This window comes from Podarcis tiliguerta, assembly GCF_965153285.1.
Source record: "Podarcis tiliguerta genome assembly, chromosome: Z".
Taxonomy (NCBI): Eukaryota; Metazoa; Chordata; class Lepidosauria; order Squamata; family Lacertidae; genus Podarcis; species Podarcis tiliguerta.
In genome coordinates, this window is record NC_139553.1 from 13,114,946 (window position 1) to 13,142,829 (window position 27,884).

The 27,884-nt window shown below is 47.3% G+C and overlaps 2 protein-coding genes across 5 annotated transcripts in view; one reads left to right on the forward strand and one right to left on the reverse strand.

The window, feature by feature from the left end:
* LOC310669938 (FK506-binding protein 15-like) overlaps nucleotides 1-26,268 on the reverse strand; it is a 35,140-nt gene extending 8,872 nt beyond the window's left edge. Inside the window, exons 1-19 of the mRNA XM_083424402.1 lie at nucleotides 26,004-26,268; nucleotides 18,284-18,393; nucleotides 17,784-17,922; nucleotides 16,925-16,994; nucleotides 15,584-15,658; nucleotides 14,446-14,544; nucleotides 14,016-14,165; nucleotides 13,127-13,195; nucleotides 12,183-12,326; nucleotides 11,891-12,033; nucleotides 11,216-11,264; nucleotides 9,519-9,638; nucleotides 8,875-8,956; nucleotides 8,168-8,253; nucleotides 7,287-7,377; nucleotides 6,046-6,155; nucleotides 4,720-4,827; nucleotides 3,557-3,651; nucleotides 870-972 (exon numbers count right to left, since the gene is read on the reverse strand). Of these exons, the coding sequence (XP_083280528.1) occupies nucleotides 870-972; nucleotides 3,557-3,651; nucleotides 4,720-4,827; nucleotides 6,046-6,155; nucleotides 7,287-7,377; nucleotides 8,168-8,253; nucleotides 8,875-8,956; nucleotides 9,519-9,638; nucleotides 11,216-11,264; nucleotides 11,891-12,033; nucleotides 12,183-12,326; nucleotides 13,127-13,195; nucleotides 14,016-14,165; nucleotides 14,446-14,544; nucleotides 15,584-15,658; nucleotides 16,925-16,994; nucleotides 17,784-17,922; nucleotides 18,284-18,393; nucleotides 26,004-26,146 (1,986 nt within the window). The 5' untranslated portion in view covers nucleotides 26,147-26,268. The remainder of the gene's footprint in view (nucleotides 1-869; nucleotides 973-3,556; nucleotides 3,652-4,719; nucleotides 4,828-6,045; nucleotides 6,156-7,286; nucleotides 7,378-8,167; nucleotides 8,254-8,874; nucleotides 8,957-9,518; nucleotides 9,639-11,215; nucleotides 11,265-11,890; nucleotides 12,034-12,182; nucleotides 12,327-13,126; nucleotides 13,196-14,015; nucleotides 14,166-14,445; nucleotides 14,545-15,583; nucleotides 15,659-16,924; nucleotides 16,995-17,783; nucleotides 17,923-18,283; nucleotides 18,394-26,003) is intronic.
* SLC31A1 (solute carrier family 31 member 1) overlaps nucleotides 1-27,884 on the forward strand; it is a 65,206-nt gene that overhangs the window by 14,355 nt on the left and 22,967 nt on the right. The window contains exon 1 of one of the 4 annotated variants that reach the window (XM_083424106.1): nucleotides 26,381-26,501. The exons of 1 other annotated variant lie outside the window; for it this stretch is intronic. The gene's annotated coding sequence lies outside the window, so the exon portion shown is untranslated. Of the gene's footprint in view, nucleotides 1-26,380; nucleotides 26,502-26,552; nucleotides 26,687-27,884 lie in introns of those variants that run through there. 2 more of the 4 variants (XM_083424111.1, XM_083424108.1) reach the window with 2 other exon arrangements.

The window sequence follows — 27,884 nt, forward strand, 5'->3', positions numbered from 1 at the left end:
CTGTAGACCAATGTAGTGCATTTTTTTTTAGTCACTGTGTTAGATTTTAAAGGGACATTCAGTTGTTTTCTCATATTCAACCTGAGGTGCTTTTCAAAGGATTACCTGAAGCTTATGAACCTTTTACCTGTACAGTGGTGCCCCGCAAGACGAATGCCTCGCAAGACGGAAAACCCGCTAGACGAAAGGGTTTTCCGTTTTTCGATGCGCTTCGCAGGACGAATTTCCCTATGGGCTTGCTTCGCAAGACGAAAATGTCTTGCGAGTCTTGAGATTTTTTTTCGCCCCCCCCTTTTTCTAAGCCGCTAAACCGCTAATAGCGCTAAGCCGCTAATAGGGTTGCTTTGCAAGATGAAAAAACCGCTAGACGAAAAGACTCGCAGAACGAATTAATTTCGTCTTGCGAGGCACCACTGTACATGCATGTATACCTAGACAGTCGTTTCTTCTACAGTGGTACCTCGGGTTAAGTACTTAATTTGTTCATGAGGTCTGCTCTTAAACTAAAACTGTTCTTAACCTGAAGAACCACTTTAGCTAATGGCTCCTCCTGCTGCTGCCGCCGCGCCGCTACTGCACGATTTGTGTTCTCATCCTGTGTTCTTAACCCGAGGTAATACTTCTGGGTTAGCAGAGTCTGTAACCTGAAGCGCGTGTAACTTGAAGTGTATGTAACCCAAGGTAGCACTGTATTTTGTTATTGCTGCTGCTCAGAAATGTAACTTATTTCTGGCCTGCAAGCAAAGGGGAATAGTGACCTGCACTAGCGATTGTGAACTCAAGGACGGGATCCTGGGGTAGCACTTGCCCTCCCCACAGCCTCAGTCACTTGGCCTTCCTGTTGTGGCTGTCACACTGCCAGGGCTTACCTTCTCCTGTTCAGCATGTAGGACCCTTGCCTGGGTGTGCTCCATGGTCCTCTGCAGTGAGCTGTTGCTCTGCTCAGATAACAGGTTGCTTTGCTCCACATAGCTGGGGGAGATTTGTTTTTTTACACACGTGAATGTTTGCATGATTTGATACTTTCCACCCTCTCATGTAAAAAATAAATAAATCAAGGCAGTATCATATGTAGAGCTCACTTTTCAAAAGCCACCCTAGGAGAGTTTTTACCTTTATATCAGATTGGAACCCTGGTCTCCCAGATCTTACTCTGACCGACCCTCTTAATTGCTTTAAAAAAAAAAAAAATTATTCCAATTTTAACAAATACAGAAAAGAATTGAAAAAGACAAAATACTGTAAAAATAAAGAAAACAAACAAGAATAGAGAAAAATTAAAAAATACATAAGAAACCACCCCTCCACCCCCCATGCAGAAGAAAAAAAAACAAAAACATTTAAAAAAAAAGGGGGGGGAACCACTTCCATTTTTCACAATTCCATCCTTCAATAACTTATTTCCTCGGCCTCCTCCCACCTCCCTTTTTGTATTCCAGTTATTAATTAAGTCTGCAAATTCTTTCCATCCTTCACTGCTTGCTCACTTATTTATCTTAATCCATTTGTACCTTATCCTCCCATAAACATCTAAAAAATTGTCTATACTCCAATCTAATAAGAAGAGAGAAAAAGAAAAAAACCTTAAATCTTATACCCTTAAATCCTAAAATCTCAGGTCCTTATCATATTTCCACTAAAGTCATATAATTTCAATCCATCATCTCCCAACATTCCTTAATTATACAATATTATACTAAATGCTGTTTTAGAAAATTCTCTTCTCCATGGTTTCGGATTTTATCAGTCTTTTCAGCCAATTTTATCAGTCTTTTCTGACAGTTCCATTAAATTGATTAACCTGGTGCTCTTATGTCCGAGGCTCTTAACTCCTCTCCCTGTTCTGTTTGCAGATTTATTTCAGTGCCTAAAATTAAATCCCAAAGGGCTTTCTTCTCAACAGCTCCTTTATTCCATTTCAACATATTTGCCCATACTCCATGTTCAAAATTGTAATCCAAGAGGTATTCCAAGGCATACTCCACAGTCCCTTTGAGGTTACAGAACTCCACTTTTCCAAGCTTTCCTGCAGTGCCTCGCTCCAACAAAAAGTCCATCCATCTTGCCTTATTCAATCCAAGTGGGGCACTGCCTCTCCAATTCTTGTTTTCAAAGTCCATAACCTCAAACTTCAATTTGTATCCATCAATTTGGTTCACTGGGGCCAGGGCCTCCACTTGAGTTTCATCTTGCAAATCCAAAACAGTTTGTTTTTGTTGTTTCATCTTCTTCTCCAATGCTTGCCATTTCGAAGTTGGTTCCACATCCCGAACAGTACCTGTTGAATTACTCACTTTCTGTTCCAAGACAAGTGCATTCTGTTTCAAGTTGGAAACACTCTGTTCAAGAGTGTCCACTTTCTTTATCATCAAGTCTGTCATTTCAAACATTTGCTCCAACAGAGCATTTATTTTATCAGACATGTTCCCTAGAGCTTCTTGTTTTTCCAGTATTATCTTAACCCTCCTCAAGGCCACTTATTTCTCAGCCTCTTTCCTTTGGTGGAAATTTCCACCTCACACATGTCACAGTGCAACAGTTTCTGAAGCTCCCTCTATCGGCAACAGTTTCTATTTTTTTGTTATTTTCAAGTCAGAAACCAGTAACAAAATTACAATTCAGCTCTTCTTCTTTTTAAGTATCACGAAATCAATACGAAAAGATATATATCTCAATTCAACCGTCCATCAAGATGTGTTCCATTCCCCATTGTTGTTTTTCCAAATCATAAAGCTTTTTGACAGTCCGATCCCAGGCTCGAGATAGTGGTAGATTAAGTCGTCTTCCTCACTCTCCTGCAGGTTTAAATCATCCACAAAGAAGTCCCCCCCCCTCCCCTGCTTCCGAGGGGGTGTTCAATATCTTAAATGGTGAAAATTAATACTTTGCAAAATACTTTCCCAGGCTTTAGCTTACGACAGCTTTGCTTTGATCTTTTTACAAAACGGAAGGCGGACTTCCTGTTTAGACCTTCACGTTCAAATTCCAGATTAAAATGTTTAATAGTCCAATTTTCTATTTACTTACGAATATTTACTTAAAGTCCAAATGTCCACAGGAAAAGTCGGCGCTTTCTGGCAACAGCAATGCGGCTTCACTCCTTGGAAGTAGCGGCTGATTCGATGTACCATGCCGCTCACCCCACGTCGCTCCGGAGCCCCGAAACCGGGTCTTCCCGCGAGTAGGGGAGGCACAAAAGGTACATGCCGAATCCCAAGCCCACGGTCTTCTTCTGTCTGTGGTTTTTTGCGGGTCTCCGCCTCGCCGTGGCGGTCAGACCCTTGTTCTCAAGGAGCGGATTCCTCGGAGACGGAGGAAATCCGCCATTAACCAGAAGCGCCAACCCGGACGTCTGACGACCCTTTTAATTGCTACCCCACACTGGCTATATTCCTGTATTCCTCTATTTGTCCATCCAGCCCAGTACTGTCCACTTTGACTGACAGCAGCCTTGAGGTGCCTGGGGATTGAGCCAGGCCACCTGAGCTTTAGGCTTCAGCCACAAATACCAGCTGTTTCTCATAGAGCATTAAAAGTGAGCAAGAGTCTCCCTCACCGTTGGTTGCGGTCAATCAGTTCACCAATCTTCTTGTTCTGCTCCTCAATGCGGCTGCTCTTCTCAACGATCTCCTGTTTCAACCTCTCATTTTCCTGTGGCACAAAGAGCAAAACGGAATGCGTCAGAGCCAGTCCTGGCCTCTACAGCTCTCACAATCTCCAGCCACAATCTCTTCCCCAACCTCTCTCGGGGACCCAGATTTGAGGAGAGAAATCGTTGTGGTCTTCCGCCATGGCCATGGACAGAACATGGGCAGTTTGGAGCTGCTCCCCTTTTGCAAGCCTCCTAGGTAAACGTTATTTAGTAAGCAAATTGCGAGACAGCTGTACTGCATGAAGCCATGGAAGCAAGATACATGGTAAAAGCAAAATACAACACAGAAATCCAAGCTCTGAGAATGAATAAAATCAGTTTCACGAACTCTGATACAATAAGCCCATCTATTCTACTCAACTTTAAAAAACAACACCATTTCAGCAGGTATAAAACTTGATCTTCATAAGTGACATCTCAGGATGGAAAGCCCTCCAAAGCAAGCATGCTTTCAAGAGGCATCTGAACAGCATCACACTAGGCCCTGGTCTGATTTCTGGATGTCTGGAGCTGCAATACTAAAAGCCCAATTGCTAGTGCAGCCTTAGAGGAACTGGAACAGAGGAAGCTCCCTTAGCTCAAGCCAGATAGTTGCGTGTATCTAGCTCAGTGCAGCCTACAACAGGGGCAAAGAACCTCTGCCAGTCCAAAGGCTGCCTTGCCTCTGGATCAACTGTCCAGGTGTGGGCGGGGCTAGGGACAAAAGTGGGTGGAGCAACAGATGTGGCTATAATACAGGAGACAAGAAGTCTCTACACCAATTGCTCCACATCCAGGCTAGCAACAAAGACACTTCCACCTGGCCAAAAGAACTCAAGGAAGGTGCAGAGCAGGAACAGGGAAGGACAGGGCAGCATTTGTGCCCAAGGCTCCCCACTGACTGGCAGCGTCTCCTCCAGGGTTTCAGGCACAGGGTCTCTCAGCCCTGCCAGGAGACACCATTGGGGACTGTACCCAGGACCTGTTGCCTGCGAATCACATGCTCTGCCACTTAGCTGTGACCCTTCACCTGAAGGTAAAAGCAAGGTGTTCTAGTCTTCATGCTCTCAAGTAGACAGGCTCTTTACCTGCAGGATACGCTGGATGTTACTCATGATCATAGAGGTTTCCATGGTAACAGAAGAGATGCCTGGCAGCAAACCGGGGCCAGAGTTTTGCTTCCGTAGTTCCTCCAGCTGCAAGGGGTGTGGGGAGAGAAAGGAAAAACAAAAAGGAGATGCAGCTTGAAGCATCAGCACACGGGAGAGAAGAAGCCAGATCAGGCCTGGGCCCTTTGAGCTGCTCACTTGTTTGCCAAGGAGAGAAACTGCTGGGAGCACAGAAACCTGGCTCGGTATCAGACCACTGGGTCCATCTAGCTCAGTGCTGTCAACACTGGCGGGCAGCATTTCCCTGGGTTTTCGGACTGGGGAGTTGCCCAGTCCTACCTAGAGACATTAGGGAGCTAACATGGAACCTTCTGCATGCAAAGAGGTGCTCCATCACCTAGCTGAAGCAACTTCCCTAGTCCCAAACCTCCCCCCCCCCAATAAGAGATTAAAAAGACAATTCACAAGCCTACTATGAAAGCAGCTAGATACAGTTCTCCAACACTATGAAATAGAAGCAAAACCTGAAGGTAGATTGATTTATTATTTCAGAAAATGTATATACTGCCTGATATATGTATTATACAATGAACATAAAAACCCAAAGTTGTTTAAAAGCCTTAAAACAGTTGAACAACGATCAATATCAGGCAGGCACCTTCACTGTACAGGCAACTCCCCATCTGTGGGCGCACCAGTTTTGGCCCTCAGGGGTGCGGGGCAGGCTGACATGCACAGTGCCTCAGAACGCAAACCCCGTGTAAATGGGGAACTGCCTGTACCCTTTTTGGCACATGCTTCTTTAGATCTCTAGAATGCTGATAGGTTTCTAGTTTATCGCTGGTTTTAATTTTTTGAATATTTTAATTGTTTTTACTAATAATTCTATTGTTTTATTCTTTTTGTAAAGTGCTTTGAGTTTTTTAATGAAATAAAATAATCAACAATACAAAACCAATGGCTGGCGCTGTGGGTTAAAACCACAGAGCCTAGGGTTTGCTGATCAGAAGGCCGGCGGATCAAATCCCCATGACGGGGTGAGCTCCCGTTGCTCGGTGACTGCTCCTGCCAACCTAGCAGTTCGAAAGCATGTCAAAGTGCAAGTAGATAAATAGGTACCGCTCCGGCGGGAAGGTAAACAGCGTTTCCGTGCACTGCTCTGGTTCACCAGAAGCGGCTTAGTCATGCTGGCCACATGACCCCGAAGCTCCCTCAGCCAATAAAGCGAGATGAGCCCAGAGTCAGTCACGACTGGACATAATGGTCAGGGGCCCCTTTACCTTTACCCTGAAAGTTCTGTATTACCTTGACTGACAGCTGGTCCATCTTGTCAGCCACCTTCCCAACGGCCAGGCGGATCTCTGTGTTCTGCTGCCGGGTCTCTGTCAGCAGGAATGAACCAAGGTCTCCAGCTGCTGTGAGAGGAAAGAAAACTTTGCAAGGTTGTGTTTGTAATTCTTGTTTCAAAATGAGACTGTCAGCAGAAGCAAATGCAGTGGTACCTTGGGTTACATAGGCTTCAGCTTACAGACTCCGCTAACCCAGAAATAGTACCTCGGGTTAAGAACTTTGCTTCAGGATGAGAACAGAAATTGTGCAGCAGCAGTGTGGCAGCAGCGGGAGGCCCCATTAGCTAAAGTGGTGTTTCAGGTTAAGAACATTTTCAGGTTAAGAACGGACCTCCAGAACGAATTAAGTACTTAACCCGAGGTACCACTGTAGAAGTGGACAGGGCGGGAAGAGAGGGGTCACACCAATAAGAAAGGGCAGGGAGAAAAGAACACAGTTGTCCCTGAGCATCTTAACAAGCAGCCGTGAATCTTCGAGGGTGGGGGACTTTCATGCAACTTAGCTGCCTATTCCCAGCTTTTAAACAGCTGGAATAAGGCAAAAGGAAATGCTTCTTCACACAGTGCAGACTTCGGGAGGCAGTGATGGCCACCAACTTGGATGGCTTTAAAAGAGGATTGGACAAATTCACGGAGGAGGAGGAGGCTATTGATGGCAACTAGCCATGATGTCCATGTTCCGACTTCACAATTGGGGGCAATAAATGCTTCTGAATACCAGCTGCTGAAAAGCACAGGAAGGGAGAGGTGCTCAGATCCTGCTTGTGGGTTTCCGACAGGCATCTGGTTGGCCATTGTAAGAAGAAAATGCTGGACTACATGGGTCACTGGCCTGATCCAGTAGCCTGTGATGCTCTGAACGGGGGAATTTCTAACTTTCACTGAGACTTTTGGGTTGTCAACAACTAACTTTCATTGAGTTAATGCTCAACAGGTAGGATTTCATTTCCTGAGCTACAGAGGTAGATGCTCAACATTCACTATCCATACCAGTTTGGGAAATATGGGTGTCTTAATTAATACTGGTGAGTCACCATTTCTTTCTCTTATTATTTATTGTTTGCTTTCTTCATATATGGCAAGCCTGCTACCAGACTTTTGGGTTGTCAACAATTTTAATAAAGGGGTTTGCTTTTTTTAAAAAATTAATGTTTGAAAGCAGCTCCCAAAGCTACATAGTGCAGAGTTTGAACATACCTTGGAAAGGAGCTGGGCACAACCCAACAGGCTGGAGCTGGGAAACTGCGGCACTCACTTGTGGGTAAGCATATGGCATCCCTGCATAAGGCTGAGAACACAGGTGGGGGAGGGAAAGGAGAGTCAGGTGACTTGTCACACTGACCAAACAGACAGCAAAAAGGTCCCCCATTAAAACAGCAGGATTGCTTAAGCCTGCTCTCAAGGGCTAGATGACCCAAAGGCCAAGGACTGCAAGGGATCCTCTCCTGCAAAAGGCAATGATGGACAACCATTTGGACAGCTTTAAAAGAGGATTGGGCAGATCCATGGGGCTACTGGCCTCGACAGCTAATGGCTGGAAGAAGGAATGCTTCTGAATGCCAGTTGCTGGAAACTGGGGGAGGGGAAAGAGCTCTTGCACGCAGGCACTGATTGTGCACTTTGCACTAGGGCATCCTGGTAGCCACTGAGAACAGGTGCCCCCAGGTGAACAGGATGCTGGGTGAGATAGGCCATTGGGCTGATCCAGCAGAGGTTCTTCTTACATTCTTCTAAAGATCACCCAATATATAGAATATCCCCGCTGGATTTGGTGGAAACTACCTCAGCACTGCCGAGGTAACAAACTGCTTCCCTCCAACCCAAGGCTATGAATGCTGCTAGCTCTTAATCTAGCGCTTTTGGGATTTGCACTGAAGGGCTATTACCTTCATGGTTATGCTTCACCCTCCCTATTTTGCAAATGAAGACCTGACACTGACAGAAAAGGATGAGGAAACTTAGTCTAGCCTGCTAGTCACATGCCCCCGTCTTGAGCAAACCAGGGAACAGAGCATGATGCTGTGGCTCACTTGGCAGCCTATGAAAGAACCTTTCTCTGCCTACAAAAGACTCCTTACCTGACAGTTTTGAGGGGTTCTTGGAAGGGGTGGGTGTGGCTGGGGGGCAGCAGGCGCCTGGAGCCCCGAGACAGCTGGATGAGGAGCTAGGAAGAAAGCAGAGGCATCAGCGTTGCCCATCTCAATACAAGCAGTCCATCATCATCATCATCATCATCATCATCATCAAAATGTTTGTCTCAATTTCCACCCAAAGGAACCCAGAAGAGTGAGCACACAAACAGATTAATTCAAGCATCTAAACACAATGCCAGTGACAGATGCAGACTCTGCTCAAGCTGATCTACAGCAAATGAAGGACGCTGCTCCCCCATCCCCACACATCCAGATTTCCTCCGCTTTCCATGCACAATCATCATGCTGGCTTCTGGGTTGTGTCCAACTAAATTCTACTGAGTAGAGCCACTGCACTCAAGAAGAACCCTGCCAGATCTGGCCAGTGACCCATCTAGTGTGGCACCCTCTTCTCACAGTGGCCAACCAGGTGCCCCCATGGGAAGCTTGCAAACAGCCCTCTCCCCTCCTGCGGTTTCCAGCCACTGGCATTCAGAAACATTCTTTCCTCCAGCCATGGAGGGAGGGAGGGCGTAGCCACAGTGCTGGTGGCCATTGACAGCCCTCTCCTCCATGAACTTGCCTAACCCTCTTTTGAAGCCACCCTAGTTGGTGACCATCACCAAGGCACAACAAGGGAACACACTTTTTACCTTGCATTGCCCACTGAGGAGGGGCCATTGGACGGTAGTCGTTCGGAGAGAAGGTTGAAAATTCTTGAATGGCATGCGGCTCCTGAAGAAGACAATGCACAATTAACCCTCCTGGGAAGTGGAAAGGGACCCTGGAGGCTTCAAATCCCACATTAATGAGAGAGAGGCATGCCAGAACATTTGTAGCAATGGGGTTTTTTTTAATACGTTGTAAGCCGCTTTGAGCATTGTTTTAACTTGGGAAAGGCGACATACAAATAAAATGATTGATGATCCTTACAAGGCTTTCCCTCAAATTAAGATTCAGATCCAAAACCAGTTTGGGGTGAATACTAGATCTAGGGAGGGCAAGACTCTCAGTTTCATGCAAAAGACCCCAGGTTTGATACCCGGTAGGCAGGGAATGCCCCCTGTCTGAAACCCTGTAGAACCAGGTAGGTTTGTAATTAAGTAAAAAAAAGGGCCCTCCCCTCCTTCACTGCCAGTCAGTGTAGACAGTAGGGAGCTAGGTGGATGAGCAGTCTCACTTGGTATAAGGCATGCTATGTTCGTCAACCGTCATCCTGCCAACCTACCTGAATTTCAGCAACAGCCAACACACACAAACCCCACTGAAAAAAAGCTGAGAATTGAAGCTAACACACCTCTACCTCCTTGTCAGCTGAGTCCTGCTGGGGTGCAAGTGTGCCGGAGGGGACAGGTAGCATAGGCTGACCCATCTTCGCCATACGGGAAATCAGTTTCACTTTTGTTACATCAGGATTCTGTCCGGGGAAGTGGGGGGGGGGGGCGAGAAAAGAAGGGAAGAGAAACTGGTGTTATAATTGGCCATCTAGGCTTTTCAGAAACATAGTTATTGTTTGTCAGAATATGACATCAGGCTATAAAACAGGGAGGGTGATTGAGGGGACCTTCCATCTAGATGTTGTCGGTTACAACTCCCCAAGCCAAAGTGACCTCATTGCCCAGCTAAGGAAAATAAAAGTGGTTTACAAGCTCATACAACAGCTTATATTGCATTTAGATTTCCAATCTTCCTGCATTAGATATCTTCATGGTTTCTTTAAAAAAGAGAGAGATTCCTCTTCCCATATCATGGAATGCATCCAGTAAAACAACCTCTCATACCCTTTCAAAGCTTAACAGTGGGATTTCAAAATGGTGGTGAGGGCTGTCACATCCCCTGGGCAGGATTAAGCCAAGGGGACCAGATCCCCTAAGAGAAAGCAGCTGGTTTGTCCTTCTCTCTCTCCCCCCACTGTGGCTTCCTTTGTGCGCCTGACAATGCATGTCAGATGCTCAGTACTTAGGCCTTAGTTGAGGGCATATCAACCAGCTGAAAATGATGGCAGAGCTGAGATAAATTCAACAGAGTAAATAATTTTTGATGGGCGTAAAAGTGGAAAACTTATTTGAATGGTATACTAAAATACGCCAGAATGTATAATATATAAAAAAAACCATGGAAGGAGAAGAAGGGAAATGACTGGATATTTTACAGTTTGTAAAATGTTTATTTTGAAATGTAAAATAGAAAACTTTATAAAAATTATTATAGGGAAGGGCACAGCAACCTTCACCAACCTGGGGCCCTATAGGTGTAATGGACTACAACTCCCATCAGCTCCCAGCCAGCATGCCCTCTGATAGGAAATGGGAATGAAGTACACAGATAATCAACTAAGATGTTGTCAATATGAACACCCATGGGGGGGGGGAATTACATTTATAGAACCTACCAATGTGGGGGGGGGGGGCTCATGAACGCAGCATTTCCTTGCTACATTTTCACTCTAAAACTATTAATGAAAGAACCTTAAAACTGCATTATTATTATTATTATTATTATTATTATTATTATTATTATTATTATTTTTTAAAACCCACTTAGAAACCCATTTCAGAAGTTTATGCAAGCACAATATCAAATGTTAATTACTTGTAGTCACAGATGATATGCTTTTCCTGTGACACGCCATATTTCTCTGTGTATAAGACTAGGTTTTTTTCTCTTAAAAATAATGTCAAAAATTGGGGGGATCTTATACACAGATACATCTTTCCCCATTTTCTGAAATCTAAGTTCATAAAAATAGGGGGCGTCTTATACATGGGAGCGTCTTATAGATAGAAAAATACTGTATCTTTATTACATGGGAGCTTTTATTTAAAAATATATATCACAGGATCAACAGGGAAATGTAACCTGAGTTCCTCAAAAAATGCTCACCAATAAGGATCCCTCTCTCTGTGAGAGGACCAAGTTACTTCTCATTGCTTTGGTCACATTCAACAGGAACTATACAATCAATAGGCAGATTTGGCTCCAGTGGGGACTTACCGCTAGTTGTTCGCTAATAGAGCTTGATTTGGCACGCACAGCTGGCTCCCTGCAGTGTGGAAGGAAGGGAGTTAACAAACCTGAGCATAGTAGGAAGAGTCTATTAAGGGGTAGCATACTCAACTGGCCTTTGGGACTCTGCCTCGGGCCAAGCCCCTCACCAACCCCACCTCATGACCTCCCCAAGGGAGCTTTAGCCTGGCTGGAATGTGTCCTTGAACTGTGACAATGCACCTTGCTTCCCTGGACAGGGAGAGGTGTGTGCAGAAAGAAGCCCCACATGGTGTATTTTCTGGCTGCACATAAGGCAGGAGCAGCATCTGTTGCTCTGTCCACTGGAGCCCCAGCCCTGCCCTGCCCTGGAATGTGGCCCCTGCCAGGTTGCCTATGAGAGAAGGTGGCCCTCAGGATTCTTTGGAGGAAGCCACAGCTGTTGAAAATGGCATGGCACTATTTGGAACATATGATTTATTGTGATTTATTGAATTTGTATACCGGATTTCATCCGTAGATCTCAAGGTGATACAGGGCAGATGGGGTCTGAGTTATGCAGCTGAGGTGAAGGCCGAAAGCCTCAAACACAGAGGTGGCAACCTATTTACTGCAGAGTTAGGATGTGACACCTGGGAGAATGGAAGGCTTAAAAGCTAAGAGCACCCTCAATTTATTTCTCACCCTGGCTTTGGAGCAGGAGTAGGAGGAGTCAGCCATGCTGGGTCTGTAGCGGGGCTTTCTGATTGTGGCGCTGGTGAAGGTGTGAGGGAGTCCCTGGGGCCCAGGCTCTGTCCGGCTGAGTCAGCGCCCTTTGCAAACCTCACCTAAGGGAGCAAAAGAGGGGCACCATGGAGTCTGGTCAAGGCAACCACTGCCTCCATTTGTAGAACTTTATCCAGGCAGTAGACTGACCACCCAACAACCTTCTGAGGTTCTCTTGGTTGCTAACACATTGGGAGGAAGACACACTCACCCGTTTGACTTCCACCTCAAAGGCCAGGGTTGAGTCTGGAGGAATGCGTTCAGCTTCTCCCGAAGACCCGTAAGCCAATGCTGGCGGGATGAGGAGGAACCGCCTGCCTCCTCTCTTCATGCCAATCATCCCATCTTCCCAGCCCTTCAAGTTCCAGAAACGGAGAACCAAGCAGAAAACAAGTTTGGGTGACCGCCTTCGCTAAGTGCCAGAACCACACAGCCTTCGCCAACCTGACGTCGTCCAGATACCTTGGACTCCAACTCCAATCAGCAGGCGCTGGCTGGGGCTGATGGGAGTTGGAGTCCACAGCATCTATGTGTGTGTCAGGTTGGTAAAGGCTGGTTGAGAGCAGGGCACAAGAATACTGACAGTTCTCTTGAAGTCATGAGGAAAGTAGCTTTAAGCAGGGATGAAAACCATTCCCTCCGGGGCAACCTTCTTGGTGGGGAGGAGCATGCCAGGAGTGGGCGGGGCTAGAGGGGAAAGTGGGAGGGGCAACAAATGTAATTTTTACCTTTGTACAATAGGCTACTTTAGACACCCACTCACACTCCCCCCTCTGTCTCTCATCCAGGACAGCAAGAGGCAACATTGGAGGTCCAGGGCTGTTTTGGTCCAGGCCACAGAGCAGGCTTAGCGAGGGGCATGGCCTGGGGTGAATCCTGAGGGCCAGTTTCAGTCCCTGCTCGGCCTGAGGTTCCCCACCCCTCCTGTAAGGAAAGGGCAAGCCTGACTGACCAGTAGGGCAGGATCAGGAATTTTGCAGGGATCGAGGGACCCTGTTTCGGCCTCCCACTCCACCAGATCCTGGCAAGCGTAGACAAGCTGGGACAGCTACCTGCCTGCCGTTCTTGAGAAAGCCATTTGATCAGGGTTTGAGCTCAAAAAGGGTTTGAGCTCAAAAAACCTTGCACTGCGGTGGGAAGATAGCGCCATCTTACCTTGATGACTTTGCCAGAGCCTAGCTTCAGACGGAGCAGCTTCTCTTTATTTACATTCGAGTCAAAAACCTGTTCCAAAAGTGGAAGGTCAATGCGGTGAAATTACTTTTAACGCGGAAGGTAATAGGTTCACGTTCCGCTACTCCCACTGCTGAGCCAACAGCAATGAGTATCGAAGGACGGGGCACAGCTCAGGGACACAGCACCTGTTTTGCAGGCAGAAGGTTCCAGGTTCAACCCTGGCATCTCCAAGTAAGGTCAGGGAAAGGCTTTTGCTTGGAAGCCTGGAGAGCTACTGCCAGTCAATGTGGGCGATGCCAACCTAGACCGGTGGCCTGATGCAGTGCAAGGCAGCTTTCTATGTTGAATCCCCAACCTAGCGGTGCCTCCCATGTTGCAGATTGGGTAAAATGAGGTTGAGAAATAGGATCTACACCTTGGAGACAGGTGTAGCTTAGGGCCTAACAGCATGTGCTTCCCAGGAAGAAGGTCCTGGGTTCCCTCCCCAGCATCCCCAGTTGAGAAAGGCGGCAAGGCTGGGCAACGCCCCACCTCTAGAGAGCAACCAATGCAACCCCCATGGAAAAGCACTGGCTAGAGCTCATTGGGGTTGGGGTCAAATGCACACTGAGCTGTGAAGCAAGCTGGGTGAGCCTCACCAAGTCCCTCTCCTGTTTCATTTCCTTGCAATGTTATTGAAAGGCAAAAGGATGGGGTTGTGGGAGAAAAGGGCTGTATGCAATCTATAAACCAGGAGTGGCAAAGCTGTGGCCAAGAAGTGCTGCTAGAGACTTCAACTCCCATCATCCCCAGCGCCTGGAGGATGCCACAGAAGTGCCCCATATGCAGTATAAAAACAGTATCAGCCAACCCCTCTGCCAGGTCTCACCTGCCCAAGACTACCGTTCTGGAACAGCCAGCCTGTAAAAGTGATCTCCAGGGCATCTCCAGTCTCCACACCTTGGCCATCTCCGAGAACAAGATCCTGGCATAGCACTGAGTCAGGAGAACGGCTGCTGTTATACTTGGCAATGCACAGCTGCGAAGAAGAAGAAACAAGCCCGTTGTGTTATTAGCCTGCATTTTTCATCTGCACCTATGCAGTCTGGCCCAACGCAGCACTGGCTGAAGACCCCAGGGGCCTGAAAAGGCCCCAACTGACTACACCACCATTCCTTGCCCTCCCTGGATGCTTCTTAGTGGTTGGCAGAGAAAGCATCTGGTGACTGATGCAAGAGAGCTGACCTCCCGCGAACACTAGTTCGGTGTCTGCAGGACAGCCACCCCCCACCCCACAATGCAATGCATGCCTCTGGCACCTGCTTGCTGAAGTCCACAGCCGCCATTTCTGATTCAAACATGATGGACCAATTCTGCCTCTGATCATCATAAAATGTGCAGTAGTTGTTGGGCTGCACCTGCGGAAAGAGAAAGGAGAAAGTGGAATTCTGAGCAGCAGACAGCCTCTGCTCAAAACAACTTTTTTCCTGACGGGTCTTGCTAAAGACCTTGGGTTGTGTCCCAATGTTAGCCCTACTCAAAGCAGACCCATGAAAATTGCTGAAGTCCACATGATGAACTTTGGTGCATTAATTTCAGTGAGTGCACTCTGAGCACACACACACAAACACCAACATATGTAGTGTGTCATGTTTAGAAATGGAAAAATGCTATAGGATTTCGGGGTGGAGGGCTACCCCAAGGGATGTTACCTACAGTAGGACAGAGGGCAGAATGTCATCTAATTTAATTTGTTACCTCTAGGTAAGCATTTTAACCATAGAGGGGCCCCTTGGTTCTAACACTATTCAAATCTAATGGTTGCAACAAGCATTAGCCCTACTCAAAGCAGACCCACTGAAATTAATTGACCACAGCTGAGACCTCATATGCAATGTGCATTTCAAACAATATCATACCACCAAAGAATCCTGGGAATTGCAGTTTGCAAAGAGTGCTGAAATGTTGTTGGGAGACGCCCCTACTCCCCTCACCACAGGGCTACAATCCCCCCCAGTTCTGTACGAAGAGGGACTGACCATTGAAACATGAAGATCGCTGGGTGTGACCTTGGGCCAGTCACTGCTTCTCAGCCTCACCTCCCCCCACAGGGTGTTTGTGGGGATTAAATGAGGCAAAAAGAGAACCACACATATCACCTTGAGAAAAAGGAGGCATAGAAATGCAAAAAATAAGCAAAAAGGCAGACCACTAGGTTTCCAGGATTTTTTTTGCATCAATTATTTTTGCTGACCCTCTGGATGCATAATACCTGGCTTATGCCGAGTGATTTCTATTACTACATGAGAGATCTCAAGGCAGGCCCACAGGGTTCCTAGAAGGTCTGCTGTCCAGGAGCCAACCAGCTCCACACCTCCTTAGCTTCAGCAAGATGCGTTGCATTGTGTAACCTCAGCCTATGCCATGGTCCTTGCAGGTCTTAACACCAAAGCTTACCGTGAATACAAACCATGCATCAATCCTGGCGGTTGCAATCTGCTGCTGCTTGCTGATGTAAAGAAGCACTCTGTACTGGATTCCACAAAAGATAGAAGGACAGAAGAAAACAGGAGCAAAAGTGAGGAATCAAAAACTACGGGGCTGGCTGTTTTCAAAAGCACCCGGAGCTCTTCTTATACCAGGTAGCATTTCCACAGCACCCCAACACCCAAATGACACATTAACATATAAATACATCAGAGGTGTTCATCATAGGAATTGCTTTGCTTGCAGGTGCCTGGCTTAGTTACATGTGGAGTGACTTCATTACAATGGAGCAGGCGTGGGGAGCCTTTGGTGCTGAGCTTCAACACCCATTGGGCTCTTGCCAGCATGGCCAGCGACATCTGGAGGACCAAAGGCTCCCTACACCTGGAGAAACCAAGGGGTGAGATCTGTCCTTTTCTGCCCAATTAGCTAAACGAGAATGACAGCCCGGTGTTTTATCCTGTCCCCACCACCCTCACCTGCAACGGCGCAGTAGGAGAAGGCAATCATACCAGAGTCTTCCTGGAATAAATGCATATGTTTCCTGACATATTTTCTCTGTTAATTGTAAAACACCTGTGAATCCTTTCACAGCAAAGTGGGGCAGACAAACCACTGAAGAGCTGGCTGACTGGGCTGAAAAAGACAGAGGCTGGAAAAACTGAATCCCTTTTCCAACATAAACTGCTGAAACCCCCTTCCTTTTTTGAGTGTGGTGGGGAACGTTTATTTTTTTAAGCCATGACAAAGTTACTGTCTCACCTCCCTCTATCCACTCCGCACACAATATCCCCTAGGCCCTTCTTTTGTCAAGATTCTAGTCCACGTGGTTCTAGTTAAATAAGAGCACAGGGCCTTGTACTGAATCAAACCACTGGTCTCTCTAGCTCAGGACTGCATACTCTGACTGGCAGCAGTGTCCCCAGCCCTACCCAGAGGAGCTAGCGATTGGATTTGGGAGCTTCTGTCTGCAAAGTGGATGCTGTGTTGCTGTGCGACAGCCCATTCCCTGCTGAGAATGCTTTTTGTAGAGAAGTGAGGTGAGAATAAGAAAAATGGGAGCTATAACCCTTGTGAGCTGATGGGCAGAAAGAGACAGGAGCCAAAACAGCACCTTTGCTTTTTCCAGAGTAAGACATCATCAGGAAACCAGGATTCAGAGAAAGGGAAGCATTTCCTTAGCCCAACCTACATCAACCCGGTATACTCCAGATGTTTAGAACCAACAGCAGCTCTAGCCCCAAACATCTGGAGGACAGCAGGTTGCCAGAAAGCCAGGCTACTTCAAGACACCACACCTCCTCCTCTTACCTCCTTGGTTGCATTGCTGCCCACGACAGCTGCTCCATACTTGCCATGTTTCACATATTTCCCATTGGTACTGGAATGAGAAGAGAACACCTCTTAGCTTCCCACAATTGTTACCACCATGCCAACCCCATCAGTTATATTTAGCAGCTCTTTACAAAGACTTCCCAGGGGTTGTTTGACTTCCATCAGCCCAGGCCATCTGGCCAGCGGTGAGGGGCAATGTGGGGGGCGGGCAGTAGCAGCCCAGCAACAGTTTATCAGCCCACAAGCTCCCCATCCCAGGAGGTCTCTATCCTCATTTCAGTTCAGTGTTGGCTGTTGCCTCATTGGGGTGAATGCAGGGAGCCCAACTCTGGGTGGCACCAGAGCCAACGACAGGTAGGGCCAGCTAAGTCTAGGGCTGTCCCCATCCTCCTCCTTGCTGTGTTCTACCATGGCAGCATGGAGGCTGAGGGGGAAGAGGAAGCTGACAGGCAGTCCTGCCCTCTGGATCGGTTGGACATAAGAAGGCAGGCAGGTGGGAGCCAGCTGGGGGCAGAATGAGGGGGTGGTGTCCTACTGGACCTGCTTTCACTGGTGTGGCATAAGGCAAGGAAATCAACAGCATATCGAGCCAGAATCAATGATATCCACAGCCTGATTCATTGGAAGTAAAAAAACAACAACAGTAAGGTGAGGGCAGGCTGAGGTTGAGTTGGTGGTGCCCCATTCACCCCAAATGACCACCCCCCACTGTTGTTCAATTCCCCCTCTTTCCGAAGAAGCCAGGCAAGATGGAGAGATGATTGCAAAAGATGTGAGCACAGGACTTGGGTAGCAAGAACACACTGCAGCTCATCCCCTCTACTGTAGTACTCACAACAAATATGCATGAACAGCTGTAGCAAAGAAGACTGAATGCACTGCTGCAGTGGGCGCAGGAGCAGCAGCAGCGGGCACAGCAGTGGGTGCAGCAGCAGCAGCTGCAGGAGGATGCTTCTGGGTGGGCAGACCTGCAGCTGGAGCAGCACATGAGAAGGTTAAGTGCTCTGTCGCAAACAGAGCATTGCTTGCAAACATCATGCCAAGTTAGCTCCCTTGTCTTGGGACCAAGCCAGTTGCTCAGATTAATGAAAAAAAAAGGAAGTTGCCTTGTATGGCATCAAACCGCTGGGTCCATCTACCTCAGTGTGGTGAATACAGACCACCAGCACCTTTCTGGGGCCCCAGGTCAGGGGTCTCTCCCCAGCACTACTCAGGAGTTGACCAACCCAGTTGATTCTGTGGGGCTTCAGAGCCAAAGGTTGGACTAGATGGGCCACTGGCCTGGTCCACAAGGGCTCGTCTTATGTTCCTAGGCATTGTGAACAGTTTACTTACCGGTAGCTGGTTGACCTTTTTTAGGCTGCTTGGGTGGCATGTATTGGAAGAGCACATTTCCAGATTCTGTAGCTGTCTGATCCTGTCCAAAGAGAGAGGCCAGCCTGGTCCTGGGCAGAGAGAAAAGTAACCATTCACTTCATTCACAGAGAGAGGCAAGCGGGTGGGAACAAGACATGTATCTGCAAGCACAAAGATGCTCATGTTTCACTGCAGGTTGGCGATTTTGTTGCAGCCTTCCCCAAAGACCAGAGGGTAATGGATTCAAAAACTAGAATCCTGTCAGTGATTAGGATGCTGGCCACATGACCCGGAACCTGTACGCCGGCTCCCTTGGCCAATAAAGCGAGATGAGCGCCGCAACCCCAGAGTCGGTCACGACTGGACCTAATGGTCAGGGGCCCCTTTACCCTTTACCTAAAGGAGTAGACACATTGTGGGTCTTCTCTAAGCAGAACTTAGTTGGAGACAATCTCTTCTTTTTCCTATCAAGTTTCTATAACCTCTCTTAAGAACAAAAGAAAAGCCTGCAGGATCTGGCCAAAGGCCCAGCGAGTCCAGCCTTCTGCTCTTACAGTAGCCAACAGAACCCAAGCACAAGAGGCCTCTCCCCTCCTGTGGCTTCCAGCAACAGTTATTCAGAAGCCCTGCTGCCACCAACCTGGTGAGCACAGCCACGGTGACTAAACATCGCTAGCCGCCTCCTCCCTGAATTTTTCTAATCCTCTTTTAAAGTCACCCAAGTTGGTGGCCATTCCTGCCTCCTGCGGGAGAGTTCTGTAGTTAAACTGTGCATGGTGTGAAAAAGTACTTTCTTTTGCCTTCCCTGAAGGTCTTCCAACATTCAGCTTCATCGGATGTTCACAAGAGGGAGAGAAACTGTTCCCTATCCACTTTCTCCATGCCATGCCTAATTTGATAAACTTCTATCATATTATCTCTTACTTGCTTTTTGTCTAAACTACAAAGTCCCTAAAACTGAAAAGACTGCTGCCAAATTAGTGCCCCCAGGCTTTTATAGAACCTAGTAAACAAAAGAAAAATGGAAAGGTATCCATTATTGCAAAGATACAAGCCCTGCCCTTGCAGTTTACCCTTTCCCGACACAGGGAGATTCACAGCCAGGAAGGTGGGGAGAGGGAATAAACCTTGCTGAACAGAAGTAGTTTTCCCTACAGACATTCAGAAGTATCTCATCTCAGGGTTGTTCTGGTAGCTGAAACTTACCAGTTACCACACATCCTAGCCCACTTCCCTACACTCCTGAGAGCTAGAAACTTGCAGATTAAAACAAACGAACAAACACTAAGGCCAAGTATCCTCAAACATTAAATTTCCAGACTTAGCCGCAAACTCCATGCTATACTGAACAGCAAGCAAAAATATCCAAGGGGTGAAGTGCCCATTTTAAATGCCTGACAGCACCCCAAACAGCTGGTCCAGATGAAACAAACCCGTGGACTGCCTGCCAAAGGTACTCTGTTCGCCGTAGGTCTGACATCGCTGTTCAAGTGCCCCAGTCGGTTCTCCAGCTCCCACCCATTCAATGTTGGCTGCTGTTTTCTCATGTCATTACCCCTCCCCTCTCTTTTCCATCCTGAAGCATCAGCAAAGTAAGGCGTGGGCAGTGGGGGGTGAATTAAACAGCTAAGGTTTCCAAAGGCAATTCTGCGTTTGCACAACAGCAATCCTCTGGAATGGCTGCATGACCTTGTGAAAGATACGAACATCTATCCCGTATCATCCCTAAGCAGTTCTTATAGGATTCCAGCTGGAGAAAAACCATGAGTGGCAACATGCATGTTTGAGGGGCTCCCAAAAGAAGCGAGCGGAACAGAGATTGTGAGCTTGGCTTCTCCTTCTGGGGAGAGTGACATTCTGGGAAGATATAGATCCAGCTCACCCCACTCACGTGCCTACTCAGTTCCGCTTGGAGGCAGGGAGAGCAAACTAAAGAAGAGGAAGTAAAACAGGAATTGGAGTTGACAGGACCCTCAAAGCATTTATTTCTTTATACACCACACGCCCCTTGCCATAGCAGCAAACAAGTGTGTGATATATATAAAAAATACAATTAAAGCTTAAATAAAAATAGAGAAACTGTTAAAAACATCTAAAAGCATAACAAAGCATCGAAAACCAATTTAAGAACAAGAATCCAATCATGTGCCTGGAGAGGCTTGTTAAAACAGAAGAGTTTTCAGCAGGCATCTAGAAGAGCAATGATAGTGCCTGCCTAATGTCAACAGGCAGGGAGTTCCACAGTTTGGGTGCTGCCACACTAAAAGAAATGACTCCCTAGTGACAGATGGTACACGAATAGCCCTTGCCGAAGTGCAAGTTCCACAGGTCGAAAGGGATTAAACTGACAAGTACTGCATGGAGTACGGAAATGCCTTAAGTAATCTGGGACTTCAGCAGTGCCAAGATAGGATTTTCCTGTATCTCACAGGCTCTCTTCCTATGGCCCCTCTAAGCTAAAGTAGGGGATGAGAAACTTTTTCAGACAAAGGACCTCATTCCCCTGTAGGCAACCTTTCAGGGGCCACATACTAGTTGTGGGTGGGATCAGGGGCCAAAGTGCGACTCTTACCTTCTGCACAGGTCAACTTTTTATTTTTATGTTCAATCTTTATGCATAATTTATGCTGCAACCTATATTTGGTTGCCTTATTAATACATCTGAAATTTGACTCTGCACATGAGGCTACATCCCACCCATGCAAAAGTCAGAGATTTCCACACACCCCTCTCTCTATTTTCTCCATCTAGGGAAGCAAGAGGCACTATCACAGTTCAAGAAAACATTCCACACAAGCAAAAGCCCTGAGGTGTGTGCAGGGCAGGGCCAGTCAGAAGAGTGAACCAGGGAGTGGGCATCACCTTGGTAAAGGCCTGAAGAACTGAATTCCAAAGGATCTCTCTGCTACCACATTTGTACATTAACTGAACTGGTGATGACTGGTTTCCATTGGGACTGGTGGGGTGGAAGGCTGGGAGCCCAACAGTAGGAGGAGGCAGAGCCAGGAAAGTCTGGTGGTGTTGTCCCCATCCTCTTCCTTCCTGCTGAATTCTACAATGGGAAAACTAGGGCCACCCCTTGGACTGGTAGGCATAGACAAGAAGGGACGCAGGTGGGAGTTGGCTAAGGGCAGACTGAAGTTGATGTGGCAGTGTCCCATATGCCCTAAAACAGCAGCCTCTGATGGCTTCCCAAGGGCTTAAAAGTTTGACGCTGTTACTCAGAATCATGACATTTTTCCTACTTGCACACCGAAAGCACTCAAAAGAGCAGTTCTTTCTCCCTTAAAAATTGGCATCAACTTTCTACCAGGCATTAATCACGTTTTCAAGCTTCTCTTCATATCCTTCAAGGCTAGAAGGATAATAATTTTATAAAGGCACAACCTTAGGTGAAAACTCTCATAAGTGAAAGCCAAGATTCCCAATACAAATATATTAATAAAAAAATTGTCCAGTAGCACCTTAGAGACCAACTAAGTTTGTTCTTGGTATAAGCTTTCATGTGCATGTACACTTCTTCAGATACACACCTAGTTGTTCTCTAAGGTGCTACTGGACATTTAAATTTTATATATATATATATATATTTCGACTGCGTCAGACAAACATGGCTACCTACCTGAATCTATTCCCAGTACAGTATTTCTCAGTTCTATGCCAAGAACTAGGCTCTGAGCGCAGTAGTGGTGCAATTGAGGAATTCACCAAGTTCCTACACCAGCATTTCCTCAGTGTTTGCCCTTCTGAATTCTTTTAGATTCCTGTTTTTTCTGAAAATCCTTCCTAAACTGGAAACTAACACCAATGATCATTCCTGTTCCTCAATGTATTGCCAATGATGATGATGCAATGTTCCTTGCTGGATCAGGGTTCATTTTTACATGCCTCCTCATCCAGGAATCCACTACCACAGGAACAGCCAACAAGTCAATGAATGGCACCCCAACCTTGCTAAACCCAACTGCACTTGTTCCTTTTGTGCAATCAGTATTCACAGCTTACTTATCTCACTGAATTCTTGCAACATTCACTCGGGGTCCAGACAGTTAACCTCCCCCATTGCCACCCTTAAGAGTTCCAAGGCAACGACGACACTCTCCAACACCATCATGTCTGCTCATGATATGGGGGGGGGGCATCAGCAGTTCTCCAGAAATTACTGGACTACAACTCCCACTGTCCCTGGCCTTCAGCCATGCTGGCAAGGACTGACAGAAGCTGGAGTCCAGCCATAGGTTCCTCATCTCTGCCTTATGCCCTCCTTGTGGCCCTCTGACATGGCAATGCCCATAATAATTCCTTGATAAGAGCTCTAGCCCCCTTACTCTGGAAGAATGTTCTACTGTGAGGCAATCTCTCCTTTGGAGGCACAGATTTAGGAGGAGGGAGTTATGGAAACAAGGCATAGCCTTCTCCCCACCAACCACCATAAGACATGAGAGGTGAACACCCAAGGAAAATGTCATGCCTGAAAGGAAAAAGATCAGGAACATAAGAAGCTGCCTTCTATCAAACGAGACCCTTTGTCTATCTAGCTCAGTACTGTCTACTGACTGGCCGTAGCTTTCCTGGGTTTCAAACAGGGGGCATTCCCAGCCCTACTTGGAGATACCAGGGATTGAACTTAGGACCTTCTGCATGCAAAGCAGACACTAAATTTTGTTCCCAAAGCATTCCAAAAGAATCAACTCAGCTAATCAAAGGACTTTACCTTCAGCCTTGGGGCGGGGGGAAGCTGCAGCTTGGGGAAATGTCTTTTGCAGTAGGAAAAACAAGCTAAGTTGAGCTGCAAGAGGCGCTGCCCTGATTTAGGTTCCCAAGGAGACTGACAGACATCCCTCAAGTCAAGCTGAATGCCCTTGCAAAGGATTCTCATTGCTTTGCCAGAGAAATGTGAGGTGGAAGACAATTTAGTATGTTTAGGTTTTGTATACCCTGCCTTTAGTTGGATAAAGCATTGAATTTTTGTTAGTTTACAGTGGTGCCTCGCAAGACGAAAAGAATCCGTTCCGCGAGTCTTTTCGTCTTGCGGTTTTTTCGTCTTGCGAAGCAAGCCCATTGGCGGATTAGCGCTATTAGCGCTATTGACATTTTAAGGGCTAAAAACGGCTTTTTAAGGCTTAAGGGATTGGCGGTTTTGCTGCTAAAATGCTTTTAGCAGCTTAGCGCTTCAGAAAAAGGGGTTTTGGAGCGAAAAAAAAATTCAAAATTTTTCGTCAATTCCATAGGGAAATTCGTCTTGCGAAGCGCCTCTGCAAACGGAAAACCCTTTCGTCTTGCATTCTCTGTGGTTCCATAATAATTTGGGGGGGGGGGGAGATTTTTTTTAAAACCTCCTCAACTTGCCCAAGCACCCCAGCCCAGCTTGAAGGCCATTCCTGTGTGTGTGGTTGGATGTCTTCTTCCTAGGAACATAAAAAGTGGCCTTACATTGAGTCACGTCCTTGTTCCATCTAGTTCAATTTCACCTATAGCAACAGCTCTCCAGGGTCCCAGACAGGGACCTCATCTGCACTATACATTGGAAGCACTATTATACTCTTTATGCCCTCATGGCTTCTCCTACAAAGAATCCTGGGAACGGTAGTATGTTAAGGCTGCTGTGAGTTGTTAGGAGACCCCCTGTTCCCCTCACAGACTTACCATTCCCAGAGTTCCCTGGGAAGAGGGAATGCAGTCACTCTGAGAATTGTGTGTGGATGCAAAAACTATTGAAAGCTGTATGATACTGCTTTAAATGTAAAGTGAAGATGAGATCAGGAAGTTTTTCCCAGCCTTACCTGCAGATGCTGGGCATTGAACCCAGGACCTTCTACATGTAAAGAAGATACTTCACCACCCTGTAATGCCAGTGTTGGAAAGTGTGGGTTGCAGAGGTTGGGCCCTGCAGGAACAGAGCACTTAGCTACATGGGCTCTGGGCCTGATTCAGCAGGGTTCTCCTTATGACCTTAGCCCTTACAAATCTGTGATGTAGACCAGTATAGTATTCCCAATCCTATAGGAAGTAGTGACCAAAGCCTGAAAGATAGCAGATTCACTTAAATAATGTACGTACTGAATTGGGGACTTTCCAAGTGATGCCTTTTTCTCTTGCTTACTAATTATCACACCAGTTCCTGAAGCAAATTAATCAGCTACAAGTGTTAGGAAGAGTGAATCCTAGCTGACCAAGCTGCAGACCTACGTTACCCTCCAGATGAGTCGTCCTCTCATGGGGCAGTTAGGGTTCAGTGGCCACTTTATTCAGGTGGCTATATGTCACTCTGACCTTTGCTCACTGCCAGTGTTGCCAAAAACAACAGTGCATGCCCTTATTTTGAACACCTAAAATGTCACAGTGTAAAGGGCACTAGAAATCTTTCTTAGGGTTCCTTTTGTAGAAGGAATCTAAGACCACAAAACGCCTCCATTCAGTCCTGTTACTGGCACCCGCTTTAGGGCAGGAGTTAGAATGCCAAATTGTGACCTGGGAGATCAGGGTGCAGACCCCCACTTGGAGATGAAGCTCACTTTGTGACTCTCTCTCAGTGTAACATCAGCACAGAAGAAGTGGAAACAGAAATTTAGAATCAGGAAATGGGAAAATATTTCACAACAGCACAGGCAACAGGCATTTGTATGCAAATCAACCCTATGTACATTCATGGGGAAGTTCAGTTGAATTCAGTGGAGTCTACTCCCCAATAAGTATTGCTTTTTAAGAATAATCCTCCTTTCCCCATTAACCCTTGGGCCGAACTTCCTAGTCCCAAACCACTACTAAAACATAATGTATTCCCTCAGTCTACAAAAGGTGTGGGGTATGTTTGGCCCTCTGGATTGTAGCGCAAGTGCACTCCCATCTCCAGTGGTGTAGTTGCGGAGGGTTGCGGAGGTTACTATTTCTGCAGCAGGGTCCCTGCCTCCTGCACCCAATCATCATGAGAGGCGAACTTTTTAGCCATTGCATGCTCCAAAGCTAAGCATGTAAGAAACAGTGAAAACACAAGGCACTTCGGTTTCAGCTCAATGCTGGCTCTGCTCAGAGTAGGTCCACTGAAATGGGCGGGCATAACCAACGTATAGCTTAGTCGGATGCAAGCCAGTGCCTCCCATTTCATCCTTAGCAGGACGAAACCCCGCCCATTTCATCCTCACCAGCTGGCTCAAAGACGCCTAGCTCAGCTGAACTTCGCCTCTCTCTCAGCGCCTAACAGCACGTAATTGCAGACAAAGCCCTCTGCAGGTGTTCGGAATCACCCTTCGCAAGCCTGCACCCCCCACCCCAGACCCACATACAGCTCCAGAACGACATGCAGCCCCAGAACCACATACAGCCCCAGAACCACATGCTGCCCCACAACCACATATAGCCCCAGCCCCACATGCAGCCCCAGAACCACATACTGCCCCAGCCCCACACCAGCCCCACATGCTGCCCCAGGCCCACATACAGCTCTAGTCCCACATGCTGCCCCAACCCCACATGCAGCCCCAACCCCACATGCAGCTCTAGTCCCACATGCAGCCCCAGCCCCACATACAGCTCTAGTCCCACATGCAGCCCCAGCCCCACATACAGCTCTAGTCCCACATGCAGCCCCAGCCCCACCTACAGCTCTAGTCCCCTCACACAGCCCCGCTCCCTCACGCGGACCCAAAGACACCCGCACACCCCGCATCTCCCCCCACGCAGAGAGGCGCCGCATTCTCACCCTCCCGTCGGAAGCTGGAAGGCGTCGTCCTCTTCATCCATGTCCCCCAACATCCTGACGGCCCCTCGCTCCCCGCGCCCCTCGGCTAAGCCCAAGCCGGGAGGCGAGAGCAGCAAAGTGCGCGGCTGCAACTTCTCGGCCATGGCGCAAGCGCTGGGCTGCGGAAGCGAAACTAGCAAGCCAAAGCGGCCGGCGGCACGTGATCACGACCAAGCATTTACCGGTCACCAAGCGGCCCAAACTTCCAGGCGGAAGAAAGAAACGCGTCCACGGGGGCGCTAGCGAGCCGCTGCCGCTGCCGTGATTTTAGCGCCGGGGCTCTTATGTTTGACGGAAAGGGAGGGGGACCAATGGGAAACTGGTTTCTGGGAGAGGGAGGCGGGAAGGCGGTGACGCTCGCTCGATGCTGGCCAGTGAGGTGGCGCCTTCGTTCGCCGGGCGAAGAGGGGACACGTCTGAGGAGGTCGAGGCAAGGAGCAGAAGGCGAGGAAGGCGCAGGTAGGCGGCGATCAGAGGGAGCGAGTGCGAGGGTTCCGGTGCCAGCGCCTCACCGGGGGGGGGGGGGGAGGCTGAGGGCATAGTTGTCAACCTTCCCTTTTTTTGCGGCAAATCCCCTTATTCCGGAGCCGTTTCCCGCTGCTGTCCCGGATTGTTAGAGATCCCGTAGCCTGTCCCCGGGACAGGTGAGGCTGCTGATCCCTTTTTTCCGAGGCTGCTGATCCCTTATTTTCAAATCTGAAAGTTGACAGCTATGGCTGAGGGAGGTGGACGAGGAGGCAGGGAACGAAGATAACTGGAAACAGTTCCGTTTTTATATGTGTTCATATATCTATATGGTAATCTTGAAAAATAATAAGATAAATATGATCGTTACCTCAAGAATAATGAATAAATCCTAAATGACAGAGGAGCAACGGGAACGCAGGGAGCCTGGGGGCCTGAGGGTGAAAAGGAGGAATGAAACGGGGGTGAAGAAGGGCAGGATTCCGAGGGGGAGGCAGAGGGCAGGAGGGACGAGGGCGGAAAAGGCGGGTGGCTGGAGCTCGGGAGGTGGGAAGTGCCGTTGTATTCCGATGTGGCATTTTAGTTCTTGTTTATTATTGCTTTCGTCTTTTTTCAATACCTTTGGGTGCATGTGCCACACAGTACACTTCAGTCACATTCTTTTTTTTTAAATAATTTTTTATTGTTAAAATAATTCAACATTAATACACATACAAACATACATTTCATACAACATACCTACATACATACAACATACCTACACTCAATCCCACAGATAATTCCCATCACCATCCACCACCCCTCACCCTTTGTGTTAGACTTCCAATCTACTCAATTGCAATTTCTTTCCACTTCTATTACTTTCTTTCACACACCTTTAACCTAATTTCATACTTCTTTTTCTATTACACATTGTTATCCATCTTATTTAGTATTCCAATATTTGAAACGAAACTTGTTTATTCTAACAGGAGTTCTGATTTTTCGATATAGTTTTGCAAGTATCTTTTAAACACCTTCCAGTCCCTGTCTGCCTTCTCTTTTGAGATCCTTCCAATTTCTCCCATTGTTTTGGATATATTGTAGTACTCCAATAATTTGGCAAGCCGCTCTATCTTTGTTGGTACAGTACCACTTTTCCAATTTTTCGCAATCAATAGCCTTGCGGCTACTGTTGCGTATAAATATAAGGTCTTGTCTTCTTCCTTTAGGCTTCCTGGTACTATTCCCAATAAAAAACCTTCTGGTGTTTTCCTAAATGAATATCTGAACATTTTTTTCATTTCGTTATATACTGTTTCCCAAAATTGTTTGATGTTTAAACAATTCCACCATATATGTATCATAGTACCTTTTCCAGTGTTGCATCGCCAGCAG